At 41.0% G+C, this 14,954-nt stretch overlaps 1 protein-coding gene across 2 annotated transcripts in view; it reads right to left on the bottom strand.

The window, feature by feature from the left end:
* Window positions 1-14,954, bottom strand: part of ZNF516 (zinc finger protein 516) — a 103,177-nt gene that overhangs the window by 55,899 nt on the left and 32,324 nt on the right. For both annotated transcript variants that reach the window (XM_075744559.1, XM_075744558.1), the window contains one exon: window positions 2,040-4,070. In XM_075744559.1, coding sequence (XP_075600674.1) covers window positions 2,040-3,945 — 1,906 coding nt within the window. In that variant the 5' untranslated portion in view covers window positions 3,946-4,070. The remainder of the gene's footprint in view (window positions 1-2,039; window positions 4,071-14,954) is intronic.

The raw sequence follows: 14,954 nt of genomic DNA on the forward strand, positions 1-14,954 counted from the left end.
CCCAGCTCATCAGTGCAAACACATAACTTTTCCAAGATGCACCATTATTTAGGCCCATCAGTTTCCTGCTTCTTTACAGTTAAGGAAGAGAAGGACCAATCTGGCACCCAAAGAAAGGAGCTTCCAGGCACTGGCTAGTGACATTGATTAAGCCAGTCACTTTAATTCCTGTAAGAGAAACTGCTGCATAACTTTAACTCTCACCCTTCACTCCTGCAACAAGGGCTCAGAGCTTCAGTTGAGGCAAGAAGCAGGACAGGCCAAGAGATGAAACGGCTCCTTTCGTTAAAAATAAAGCGCTTAATACGGAGAGCGCATAAGAACAGCTTTCCTATTTGAACATCATGTGAAAAAAGCATTTTAGTGTTTCTAGCACATCTCCAGAGAGATGGTTTTCCATCACAGCAGTTTTCATAAGGGCACTGTATGTTACACCAGTAAAAGATGGCAGCCCCATTTAACTCCAGACAAAGCTGTGGTTTTATCACTACATCTTGTGTCAACAGTACGGAGGTGTTTCAGGCAGCAGCTGCCAGATTTTCACACAAAGGAAGTATGTATGCTCCCATAAGGAACTTTGCTTAAGTGTCCAAAATCCAACAGCAGATGGGAAAGCCAAATTTTGAGTCTCTTAAATGGGCAAGTAATCATAGTGAAAATATTTAAGTCAGCTTGTCGCTAGGGCTTTTTGGAGTTGTGGTTTATGGAAAGGGCAAGAAAGCATAAAAAAAAGTGGAGTTCTTGGTTTAATTTGCATTTCTGTTCTAGTGTGCACCCTATTTGTCCATTGGGGACTTGATCCAAGTTGTAGCAAAATCAAGTTTAGGACCGTTCTTCTAAGTTTTAAGGACAAACAGATGGGTTTAATTTTTTACAATTTTAATCCTTTGGAGCTGTCTTCCCTCTACGCCTTACATTTTAAAGTTATATTGCCAAGCAGTGTTGGCCCAAACCTTAGTTGTCCTAAAACCATGAGACTTTCATGAAAGAAGTATAATGACCAAAAAAAACCCCAACCAAACATATATACCCAACATTGCTTCAAAACTTTACGAAAAACATGTAACTATTATTCTGGAAAATGTTGCTTTGCTGCTGCTGGGTCTGCAGCCAACAGAGAAAGCACAACATTATGTAAAATCCTGAAAGAACACAGCTAATTGAATAAACCCACCCTCTTCCACAATGGTGCAGATTACTTCATCCGCGATGATCTTGAAAATGAGTTTAACTCTACAGATAACCACGTTCTTCACAACAAAAGGAATGAAAATGAGAGGAAAACATTATTATTGTTCACCAAACAGAAAACAAACAAAAAGCAGTGTGAGGCTAGTAAGGAAAGAATGGTTAATCTCACATTTCTAAGAGGGTATTATAAACAAAGAATGGTGAACAACAAAAAATATAAAAAAAGATACAGAAGTGCTTAATGGTGTTCTTTTAAATATTTACTTTGCTGCTATTTGGAGAATAATTTGTTCCATTTAGTAGTGTTGGGCTCAAAGGACTGCTTTAATCCAGAGAGATTAATTATCGCCTTTGGAGTTATAAACACAATTTGGGAAGCAAAGCAGAGAAGAGGAGAGAAACACCTCTCACACTGGTGATTAACAAGTTTACGTGCTTCAGGGCTACACCACACAGAGTACACCTGTGCGCTACAGGCAGAACGGTGCACAGGACATCCATAAATTGGGGAAAAACAGCCCCTGAGATGTCCAGGGAAGACACTACCCTACCCTACAGGACTGCTATAGGCCACTAAGATACTTCTGAGGTGTCCCTCACTGAAATACAAGTCCACCTGCACCTTATGAAGACATCCTCTGATCTCGCTCTTACCACCTGCGCTAGAAACAATGAGCCTCCATGCCAAGATACACAGCAGCGCTCAGCAGGCACAGGACCCCATCCACCCTGCCTTTAAACCTCTCGCGTGCTTTCACGCATCTCCCCCTCTGCTCATCGCCGTGTCCTGCACTGGGAGACACAGAGACCAGTGACAGCGAGCGGGGCAAGACTGGGAGTGATCTTACCTAGTGAGGGGTCAGCTGCTCCCTCTTCCGAGCTCTCCTCAGCCCCCTCCTCCCCCAGGCCGGAGGTGGCCGAGTCCTCTGGGGCGGATGCGGAGCCGGGGGTGCTGGGCCCACTGACGGACCCCGAGTCCCCTTCCTCGCTGCTGGAGCCGTAGCGGTCGGGCTGGGCGGCCGTCCCACCCTCGCCGCAGCTCCTCCGCTCCTTGCGGTGCACCCGGGAGTGCAGCACCATTTGGTGGTAAGTGCGGAAGATCTTCCCGCACTCGAAGCACTCAGTGGACTTGTTCTGGGTGGCCCGCCGGCTCTGCCGCGAGGCAGGGCGGTAGTCCAGGTCCCCCTGGGTGAGCGGGCAGCTCTCCCCCAGCGGGGCACCAGCAGTTTTCTCCAGGCGCCCACTGGTGCAGCTTTTCTTCTTGGGGTTGCTGGAAGCACCGGGAGAGTCCTGGTCTCGCTTCCGCTTCTCCTGGTTGACGAGGATATACTCTCTCTTATCCTTATCGTAAGTCACGTCCGCATCCACCAGGGCCTCGTCCCATCCCACATACTTCACATACTCGGAGGGCTCGACTACTTTTCCTTTGGTGGCCAGCTGCCAAGCTTGGTAGCTACTGACCGGATCCAACTCGGCTACTCTTTTCCCAGGCTGTCCTCTTGTAACTCTATCCAGCGCTACAGACGGCCTTAGATTGAGACACTGCAAGAAAAACTGCTTCGTTATCGAGGAGTTTAGACTCCCATCAATTAAGTCCTCAGCTTTATCCCCGGCGCTGCCCCGCTGCGCTCGGTAGTGAACGGCGTTATGCGCTTTCAGGCTTTCCATATTTGTAAACAGATTTCCACACTTGGTGCAAATTTCGTACAGAGACAGGCCCGTCACAATCGTCTCCTCCTGTATCACGTCATTGATAGTGGCTATGAGCTCCAAATCATTTTTTGGTTTGTTTTTGCTCCCGGTCTTGGGGCCGTGTGATTTCATGTGATTTTTGAGAAACCAGGGCTCTTTGAATCTCCTGCCACAAATGTGGCACCCATGATCAAATGACCCCCTGTGCTTTTTCATGTGAGCTTTCAGGAACCAGGTTTGACTAAAGGCCTGACCGCAGACTTCGCATGGAAACTCACCCGCGCTCAGCTCGCTCTTGCAGTTCTCAGCATAGGCCTCCCCATTTGGGACCTGGGCTGTTATATGGTCCTTCTCTATGTGGTTTAACAGCGTCTCCTCCCTCAGGGTCATGTAGCTACACAACCTGCACTTGAACGGTTTGTGAACCTGGTGCAGATGCTGCTCTAGGTCCTTCTTCCTTTCAAATTTGTTTTTGCAGAAGGTGCACTGGTAAGAGGTCAGCTTGCCATCCTCCTCAGCCGGCATCACCTCAGTGACCTCCTTCTTGCTGCTTCTCAACAAGATCTTGCTGCTATCTACCTGAGCGGTACCGTTCAAGATCTTGTTGCAGGCGGACGTGCTTTTAGTGGGGCTGGTGCACCCGCCCAGGCCCTCCGAAACACCCATCTCCCCCAGCTGCGCCTCTCCCATCTCCGTCTCATGCCCCTGACTTAAAGTGCCTGTTCTGTGACTACGGATGTGGATCTTCAGGTTGCCCTTTTGGGAAGCTCTGTGATCACAGTAAGGGCATTTGTAGGGCTTCTCGCCTGTGTGCTTCCTCATGTGCTGCGACAAGGAGCTCTGAAAAGGGAAACTTTTACCGCAGATGCAGCAGCTGTGGCACATGGTTTTGTCAGCATCCATGTCGTTCTTGTTCAGCTTGCCTGGGCTGGAGGATCTCCGTAACTCCATTTCTGCCTCTCTACTACGATCCATCTGTATTACTGCAACATTGGGTGAGCGGGGCAGTAGGACAAAAGCATGTCCGGCAGGAGAGGAGGGCTGGACCGCGTTTTCAATCATACGGTTCTGCAGAAAGATGTTTTATTGCTTCATTCTCAGGGTAATGGTTCTCCTTTCAGCTTCTCTAGAGAGTCCAAAGCACCAATTTATTTCTGTGTGCTCTGTAAGTGGATGGCATAGATCACCTGAAACAAAATCACACAAATGTACAGAAATTGCATAAGTAGATTCTTAAATATATTTAAACCTATTCATATTTTTACTTCAACAGCTTCCCTCACTCGCCCCACATTCAAAAGCTTACTGTACTACAATTTATTGCACCAAAAAGCAGCAGCTTCTCCTTTCGCTGACATTCTAGACTTCAATGGCAAGCATTCAAAGCATCATTAATAAACAAGTAAAATCCCAAAAAGAGCAACCATTCATTTCCATACACTGACAGCACAGTGTCTTTAAAAAAGTGCAAACTTTAAAAATATTTTTTTGTTTTAAAACCAGGCAGAGGTGGCTAAAAATACACCTTAAATGGAGGAAAACATTTCTTGAGGGGGTTATTACACTTCAAATCTGTGGCTTTACCATCATGTGTAATTTCATGTAAAATACTTACTTGCCAAAGATAAAAGGCTTTCCTAGAGAATTTAGCAAGTATCATATTCCTGCTGGCAACTGCATTACTTTGCATCTCAGACAGCTTTGCTGTGCTTGATGTGGCATGCACAGAGCAGGCGCAGAGGCTGAGGACGCTCAGCCTTTGATTAGAGAGACAACAAGAATCCAGAGCCTGACAAAGCGTTCAGGAAAACTACAAGTTATTTCCTGATGGACAATGAAGGGAAAAAAACCCACCCTCAAGTGTAATATTTAATCTCAATCTAACAAAATAAACTGATAATGTGTGTAGGTATCAAATGATCTAAAAAGTGATTTATGTCAGCAAGACATACAGGAAACCACAGCACCACCCACCTCAGTGAAACAGAATCTTAACCATAAACAAACAAACAAAAAAAGAAACAACTTTGATTAACAAAACAGATTAATAAAAGTTTAAAAGCTTTTGTGCCTTGTTATGATGCAAGGGTCACTATCTGCCTCAGCAATGCAAGATGCAAGACACCAGCAATTCTCCACCTCACATACAGCAAAAAAATCAATGGTTAAGATTTCCACAGATTGTTTCTTTTCCAGTTACCACAACTGTAAAACAAAAATCTCCCCCTCTTCCTACCCTCATTAAGTACTACAAACACCACATGACTAAGATTAAAGAATACTGTATTCTCTAATAAAGAGAACCAATCTATTACTACATTAAGAAAACATCAGCTTCTTAAAACGCAGCTAAAAATATGCAGAACAATAACAAAACTATATATTCACACGTCCATCATTCGACATCTATGACTCAATAAATACAGAGCTACAGATCTAGAGTTGCAAATTTTAAGGTTTCTCATTGTATTCACCCCTGAGTCTCTTAAATATGTAAATAAATAAATAGTCTAACCACATCACCAGCATGAGCCTAACAAAAAGCAAGGTAAAACTGATGCAATGCTCATCTCGGTTACACGCTGTAACTTCGTTAGGTTTAAGTTTATCTAGCCTTCTTATTTGCTACAAGATCAGTCAGTTCTGGGTTTGATTTTCTGCATATCTAGTATCCGCTTGGCATGTTAAGTTATCAACAGCATCTACCCAAACTACCTTTTCCTCAGAGAGATGACGGTAATATCTAAGGGAATTGTTACAAATACAATTTCATTTCTTAAATGAAGCATTTTTATATTATGAAAATATAAATAACAAAGCATTATTATATTTATGAAAAAAAAAAAAAAAAACTTCAGATCACAAATTCAAAAGTCCATATGAGCAGGAAGTTTACAAACAAGAGTATCTAAGTTAATCTCTGAAATTAGCCATTTAAGATCAAGTTGAGGGGCAGCCTCAGAAGAAACTCCCTGGGTATATAAAGGATGGCAGCCACTGGAAGTTGTGGCTGTACCAAAAGGTACAAACATGCCAAAGAGCAAATACAAATGCAGTTTACACTGCATATTGATGGGTGGAACAATTCAAAGTAACATCGTTTATTTGACCTGTAATCTAAGTCTGCAAAGTAACAACTCCTCATTTTGTCTTATAATCAAAGACTTAACCTAAAACTCATTAGATGATAAAAAGAAATGACAGAGTGATTTCTTGTGTTTAACATGACGGTTTACTTGAACAAGCAACAGCTTCTTCTGAAATGTTCCACACCATTATAGGAAAAAGGATAGCCAGCTTTGGGCACAGATTTTTCCAAGTATTTCAGATAATGTTTTCTACATTCTATATTTTCTACAGTTTCCACCAGTGAGAACACTGCTTATTGGCAGGCTGACTTTTAGACTAGCAACGTTTTTCTTTTTTTTTTCTGAAACATAGGTCCCATTTTAACTCAACTTTCTACAGTGTTTCCTGTCTGAAAGTTCAAAAGAGCTTTAAAAGCCAAACTTAGACAAGAATGCTGTAATGCAGTAGTTCAGGCACATATAAATCCAAAGCTTCAGAGTCCCTTTGTTTACTTGGCCACAGCTTCCCTGTGCTCAGTCTTGACATATTTCACTTTAATTATTTATAGCATTTTCATTAATGAAACTTAGTTATGAAAATGAGGATATGAAGAAAGCATTACTTTTAAGAGGGATATTAGCCACTCACAGGAGATCCCTCTAGCCCTATATTAAATTAGGCCTGAGAAGGTAAAAAAAATTCAGAGTTAAAAAATTACCAAATTATTTTATTAGTGAAAAATACTTAATGGAAGTGTTATCATCTTCACCAAAATATTCTGAGAAAATCGTTTCATCTTTATTACTTTAGCTTGGCCAATGCATTGTGATTTATAATTTTTAAAGTTAAAATAAATTATTCCTAGATTTGAATTATTTGAATTCATACACATTTAAGACTTACAAAATTTCAAGTCTGATTTTCTACAGACAGAAATTCCAGGGGGAGTAAGGGTGTCCACCCAACCTGAGTTTGCATTACACACTGTGTGAAGGCCTGCTTTAGGCTTTGGTAAATTGACTGACACAAACATATATGAATAGCTCACAAGTCCCTCCTCACATCACTTGAGTGCCACTTAAAAGTAATTCTTTTAGAGGGGCTCTATGCAGAACAGCAAAACTAGCGTCCATTGGAAAGAAGCCGCAAATACAAAATTAAAATGACAACTTTGAAAAATGCTTCAATTCAGAAGACCAAACATACAAAATGAGGAAAACAGCACTTGTAAAGAATCCTACCAATAGAAAATAACATTTTGGCATAACAATTTGTTTTATTATTAAACAATTATTTCAACATCAAAGATGGCACAAGGTATGGAAGATGTCAGCTGGTAAATCAAATCACATCAATTACACTTCCGCTGTGAGTAAAATTTTGCCATACCTATTTTTGTTTCTTTCTGGCTGACTGCGATGATAAAAGTATTCGTATTTTGAAATAATTATGAACTTGAAAGTATTCTGAAATAATTCTCTTTCAGCACACATGGAACACAGACACCTCTGGCTACCCTAAGGCGACTAAAAAATGTTTCAACTCTCGGTAATTTCAGTTGGTAACCAGTAACCTTTCATCGCTTTGGTCCAAGTTCAGCCTGCAGCTCCTTAGCACCAGCTTGTCACACAGAATCCATAGCAGAGTCGCATCCAGCCTGCAGATTTCTCCCAGACTGTGACAGCACAGAGATCCCCACTAGCACATAGGCAAATCGTAAGGAAATGCAAGTGAATGTAAACTGTACATTAATATGCAGTCTTTAAAAATATTTCATGTGTTTTAATGGCATTGCAGCCTTTGCCAAATGCCATAAGACTCTTTGGGGGGGGGTGTTGATATTGTGTTGTAAGGGGCATATGAACTAGCTGCACTTCATTTTGCTGGACTAGGGAACAGCAGTTCACATAAGAAGCTACTTGCCAATGTCCAGGAGGTATTTTCAGCCCCTTTAAAATACAGAAGCACTTAACACCATCACTGTTTAGATGCAGGTTTGGTACATACAGCAAGGTGAAAGAGAAGCATGAACAAAGACCCAAAACCAGGAGGGGTGGTGCACCAAGAAATGCCTTTGCTCAGCCAAATATCTTAGTTATAAGGCTTGTTCCTGCACCCATTGCCTCACAAAGAGTCTTTGCCTTGACCCACACGAGAACAAATGCAAATAAACTTATTACCCCCCAGAAGGGAAAACAAGCTTTCCTACAAGCTTAAACCAAGTATTTAGGCATCAAAACTTCTCTGTTTTTTAAAACTAAGTCAGACAGAGTTCTTGACTTGAGAGAAAACACATTTGGCCAAAGCGACCTGCTCTCACCACGGAGTCCCCGGTGCCTTTGCCAGCCTCAGCTTCCCCAGCCAGGCTGTGGTAGCCTGTCCCTGCCGGCACCGCGGCAGGTACGCCAGTGCACAGCTGCATCATTCTCACAACTTATGCAAGACCCTCAAGTAGTCTTGAAGCGAAGCATGCATAAACGTACAAGGGAACAGCTCTGTAAATAAACAAGGAGCACTCTGAAATACCTATTGCTTTTCTCTTCATGTCACCTGCACGTTCTGGAAGAGGACCAGGTATGCTGTGAGGACTCCCTGCAGGGCGAGACAGACCCTCTTAAGGAACTTTTGTGCTTCTCGAAAAATAATAAAAAAAAAAAAGAAATTGAAAATAAACAACACAAAAAAATTGAAAAATAGAACGCAAGAGATACCACACTGAAAAAGTAATTGCAAATTCATTTCTTACATACAAATATCCTGTGCAGTGCAGACTGAGAGGGAAACATACAAGAAAATTATTCTAGTTCCAAGATACAGAAGACTATACATTCTTTTTTAATTTCTCTTCAATTAAACCTGACTTTAAAAATCACATTGCATGGGCTGTAGTGGCAAGAAGGGAAAACTCTTCAGTAAGTAATAATCAAGAATCTACAGTCTGGGAAGCTACACAGACCTAATTCAAACAGCACAACGTATATTTTAAAACAAACTGCTTGCAGTTTGAGTGTGAGTATTTCAAGTCCCATTTGAAAGATAAATGCACTGGAGAAATATCTCTCTTCTAATCTCCAAGAGGTTTGAATATACACTGCAATCACTCCACCATGTTCCTCTGCCAAGAGCAACAATGACTTTTTAAAAAAAAACCCCACTGTGAGGCGTGATCTTGTGGAAAAAATATCTTACTGAAATTCCTTCTAGATGATGAAATGATAGCACACAGCACGTAAACATCTAGGTGAATTTGAAAAAGTTGTACCTTTCAGAGAACAGCAGCCTGGCGAGCTGCTCTCTCCTGATTTGAGAAGACACTGGTTGCCCCAGCACCAGACTTTGCTGTTCAAAGAGGCCAGAAGAGCGTTTAGGCACCAGCCCTACCAAAATGCTTCTTATGGACCACGTCACTAGTCTATAGACCCCTCGTTGCCTTGAGCTGATAGCATCCTTCAGACTACACCAGAGGGTAGAAGAGTGAGTATATCTGTAAACAGTAAGCCCATATTTGAATTTGCAGGAAATCCTGGCACTCTGCAACCTATAGACTAAACCTGCCATTAGGTAAAAGCAGAACAGTTCTTAATTGATTTTCTGAGAGTAATCCAAATTAACCCAGTAAAAAACTATCCAAAAATCCTGAGCCAGTTGTAAAAGACTGTCAAATTTTCAAATGTATTCAGTTATTAAAAGCAGTAATCTTGACAACAGACCTCCTGAAGTTTGTTTAAGCCTGCCAAAACCGACACAGGACTGGAAAGGAAAAATAAAAAGCTCCTGGAAAAACAAACAAGGAATTTCTATTAGTCTATTTCCGCTTAGGCTTTATAAAAATCCTTCGGCAGCATTTTGCAATACTTTGTTTAATTATTTTAAACCAGCCTTTCCCCTGCAGCTGGGGAAGCTCTTCCCACTTGAAAACTTTGCTGTCTGAACCCTGAGATATTATTTTGAGCTTCTCTAAATACATCATGTGTTTTTGTGTCTTTGTCCCTCATGAGCTAATGACATTTTGCAGCAGGCTTCAGAGCAGCAGCCAGGACTGCGAAAGCAGAGTCAGGCCTTTCTCAACCGATGCCACACCCTTAGCAGGGGAAAGAATACATTGAAATAAAGCTAAAAACACTAATGCTGAAAAAGCAGGAGGCAGGCATTTGCAGTGAGGTGATCTCTCTCAAAACAAAGTCAGCAAAACCTCCATTACCCAGATTTTTTTGTGGCTCCTCAAGAAACAGTTCAGGACGAAGCTGGGGGGGGGGAGTCTGCGCTGCTATGGGGTATGCTGAGAAACACAGAGCTGTCACCCACTCAGTACATATTTTGTGTTTTAGTATACTGTGCGTGCTTGTCTTCTGGGACACAAAGAAATGTACTTTATTAGTTACACTGTAGTATTCTAAGCAATGAATTGAAATATATCATTAACATCCAGGACAAGCTTTATCTTGCTACCAAAACAAAGGGACTATTCTTTGAACAAATTGAGGGGGAAAATCCCATAATGACAATGAAGAGTTCCTCTCCCTAAAAACTGCGCTGCACGAGAGTAACAATTACGGGCTTATATTCTACAGACTGGGTTTGCGAATAGCTGCATGAAGCGATGCATTCACTATTGGGAGAGTAAGTACCATTGATGACAAGGCCTTGGGGCTTCTGCTGTTCGCAGACCAATCAATAATCCATTATGAACAAACTACATTTCCCCTCTAATATGAAGAAATGAATAAAAGGGAACCAGTATCACTAGTACTTTCATGGAAAAAAACCAACAATGCAGAAATCACAAAATGCCACCATCACAAGACTTAAACTAGTGGTGATGTCTAACACTGACAGAACTACCCACAATAACCCTTTATTTTACAGCAGTTGCTGGAGACCGCTACGTTATAGTGCAAATTTTTTAAAAAAAGCTTATTTTAAAGGCATGATTCTTTCAAGACTACTAGTTCTGGCTGCAGGACAAAACAAAAAAGCAACATTAATCTTTCAAAGCAAGGAGGAGAAAATGAACTAACTTCATCCAAGTATCTACGAAAATGAACTAACTTCATCCAAGTATCTACCAGTTTGCTTCAAACTATTTTCTAATGCAACATAAATAAGAACTTCTAATTAGAAATCACTGTTCAAATGTGACTGGTCAACCATAACAAGACTTTATTGCAGCAGCTGTGTTACCATCCAGACAGGAGGCCCTGAAATTGTTGTTCTCCCATTGTCATTGTCACATGCTACAATACAATCAAGAGAGGATCCATCTAAATAGCACAACCATAGCAAACCTCAGCAGGCTCAGTCTAGTTCCTACGTACACCTCTCAACACAGCAGCGGAAGGTAGAGGAGGAGAAAAGCTCTCCTGAAAAATGACAGCTACAGTATTTTAAGAAAGAAAAAGTTACTGATTTTTTGATGGGTAACAGTAAATTAAATCCAAAGGAAACACTGAGACCAATATTATTAATGCATAAGGCAGCCTATGTCCTTCTTCTGAAATATAAAGACTAGTAGTTAAAGTTGACCTCGTGAGGTGGGGGGCTAGGGGGAATGAATACACAATGTGATTATTGATCAGCCCTAGAAAAGCCAAGAACTGCAATAGCGCAGATGTGATTTTTTTTTTTTCCCCCCCTGCGGTCATTAATGATATATGTTGGAAAGTTAAAAGCTCTTATTTTGATATGCTGTAATAGTATCGCTAATTCTGAATACAAGCATCATCTTAGGTTAAAAAAAAAAGATCTTTAAAAAACAAACAAAAAAGCTCCCCATTTTACTTCGATCTAACAATAATGTTTTCCTATTTGGCCACAAACACCAAGTGAGTTACTTTAGTGTCTTAGTATTCTCAAGTACTAAAAACTACAAGAAAAGTTGAAGAAACACCCACAGTTCTGATAGTATCAAACCACATAAGTCAGTTACACATACAAAGCAAAGTCACCTCAATACTGTATATTACCTCCTTATTCAAATCGATGGCATTGATGCTGTCTATTCATGCATGTCTATGGAGATGCACGTACACATGGGCAGCACAGTATTTTCCCAGCATCCAACAGTGCTTTTATATTTAATGATCCTGTTAGGGTTTCCACTGCAAACCAATTTACACAGAGTTGTAACATGGCCATTTTAAATCTTCAGCGCAGGGGTCTGATTTCAAACTGTATGGGCAGGGTATTTTCCTGCCAATATGCTCTGTTATATCTTAAAATTGCGGGGGGAGGAAAGGATGTTTTTTATTTACAGTGTCATGACAAGGAAATACTTAGTTTTATTCTTTTTACATTGTCTGCAGAAGAACAGGGATTGGATCATCAACTGGCAGAAAATTCAAAAGCGCAGTATATTGCACACATATACACACACACACCCAGCCAGCCCATCTTGCTGCCGCCTTCATCTTTCAGCTACACACAAACCACATCCTCAGCTGCCATAAGTGCACACAGTGCCATGAAATCAATTTGTATCAAATGAGAAGCTATGCCTAGCTAAAACCGGAATGCCTTTGTGCTGTGTAAATCAAGACTTGAATGCAAGAAAAACATGACCATAATTAAAAGTAAACATTTTGAACTGTTGATTTCCTACCCCAGCAAAAGTTACATGAAGCAACAGTATCCTAAGTGCCCAAATTCCTCCCTGTCACAACTAACAATTACACCAGTGAGGAAGGAACTTCAGTGCTTTAGTACCTTCACACAGCACTGTAATGACTTGCCCATAGTGGACCTCAAATGCAAAAAGCTGAATGTGTAATACCAAGCAAATTTACTAGCTACAGCTATGTGTTCAGCAGGTCAATGGAAGGTAAAGATTATTTCTACGGTACATTGCTATGAAATAAGCTGTGTGGAGAATTAAGAAATTCAAGGTAATAAATTCGTTTCTCTTATACCAAATATATCCTACTGCTCAAATTGCTACAGTAAAATCATTACCTTATAAATGTAAGTGTTGCCAAGCGTTAACCTGTTAACAGATTTAGAATTACAGCACTGTTGCGTGATTAACTATTAAAGCCTTACTGCAATAAAAAATTATTTTCGAAGTAACACCAGCAAGTTGTTTACTTACTTCTCCCCCCTCTCCTCTTCCCCCCCACCCCCCTGTTACTATAAAGGAATCGTAAAGCACTGAAACAAGCTTTTGGGCTACTCTACCTTATCCCTTTTCAAAATCCCATTTTAAGAGAGTAAAAAGATTGCATTAAAAAAAAGGGGGGGGGGGAGGGGAGAAAAGGAGAGGGAGAGAGAAAGGGCAGAGGGGAAAGGGAGAGGAACTGTGCCCTGAAATACAAGGAGGGCTAATCATATGCAATAAGCCATAAAAGCATTCTGTTAAACATTACCTTCCGAGATAGCACTGTTCAGCACTGAGGAGCAACACAAAACTCATGAAATACACCACCAAAACCTCATTTTCAGTTGTTGGGTTTTTTTTTTTTAATTTATTTATGCGTATGTGTGTGTGTGTGTATATATATATATGGTATTTCACTGTAAGCTCTCACAAAGTACAGAACAGCATGGCCAAGCTCTATTTTAGGAAGCTTTCTTAAACGTTTAAGAACTTAAGCAGGTAATTAAGACATTCAATCACAGTTTTTTCCATTCTCTGCAACATTTCTGAATGTCAAGCATGCAGACTATGCCCAGGCCCAAGCAGAGAGACACTCTGTGCTTCAGAAATCCCAAACCAGCCAGGCTGAAGCTCCCTTTGCACCAGCTCAGACTCAGGACCCACTGCGCTGCTTCAACTGCGCACAGCTCTGGCTCAAGTGAGATCAGCCCTAAACCAGCAGAGGATAGCCAGTGCCTCAGAAATACCTTCATTTCACCTTCTTTTCGCTAAGGTACACAGTACTCCTGAAGATCACTTCATCCACAAGCGTAAGTAGTGATGACAAGCTTATCTTACACTTTTAGTAATAAGACAGATGACTGCTAGGAGTTTAAAAGAGGGATCACAAGTTTCTAAGTTCACCAGCAGTCAAAGATGAGATGTCTGCTGTTGCTTTAGTACTCCATTAATTCATTTTAGAGTTTTCTATAGTTCTCATCATTAAAAGCTACTTTCAGTCTGTATGCGATAAATCCAACTTTGAAATATACTGAATCTTGTACTGGCCCATCACTGGCAGCATAGAAAAGCAAACAGGTATAGCCAGAACAACAAAAGAGCCATTACCATAAAGCATGAGTTGACTTAAACAGTAGGGGAACTACTTCTCTTTTTACTTACTTTTTTAAAACACAAAGGGAAGAAAGCAATTGTCTTGTACATCAAATGAATACAAAGCACGAGATTAATTTTTCTGGATTTCAAAGCTCCCAGTCAAAAGAGAAACTAAACCAAAAACCAAATCTTTCAGCTGTCAGTTGGTCTGGTTTATTTTGGTATGAAGCGCTGAACTATCTCTGTGGAGCGTCACTGCAATGTATCATCCAAAGAGACAGATTCCATCCACTGCTTATAAATACAGTTTCAAAGTACATTTTACCAACTCTGTTAACTTTCCTCTCATTATGGCACAATGACATGCTTCAGATTTAGGCAGGTCAGGACATTGTGGATATCACAAGACAAACTCTGACAACTCTGTTCAGAACTACTCCAACCGTCCTTACATAAACAGGTACATGTACTTCCCCTACCCTTGCCATTTAATCAAAGACTTTGATTAATTAATGTACAAGTCGTTTCCCCAGAAATCCAAACAGGAATTTACCCAAGTGCAGAAAATTACTCTGTGTTACATCCTTCATGAAGGACAAGAGCCTGGATGGACATCCATCCCCAAAACCATTCCTGAGCTCATTGCTGGCTTTGGGAACAGGAAGGTAGTGCTAAGGGAAAAAAAAAAAAAAACAAAACCAAAAACAACCCAGAGGAACAAAACCCACCCCCTACTTAGAAACTCTTGTACAGCCTCAGCGCACAAATGCTGAGCAACTACTTAAAAACAAAACAAAATCCCTGAAATTATCACTCA

This window comes from Balearica regulorum, chromosome 2 (genome assembly GCF_011004875.1).
Source record: "Balearica regulorum gibbericeps isolate bBalReg1 chromosome 2, bBalReg1.pri, whole genome shotgun sequence".
Classification (NCBI taxonomy): domain Eukaryota; kingdom Metazoa; phylum Chordata; class Aves; order Gruiformes; family Gruidae; genus Balearica; species Balearica regulorum.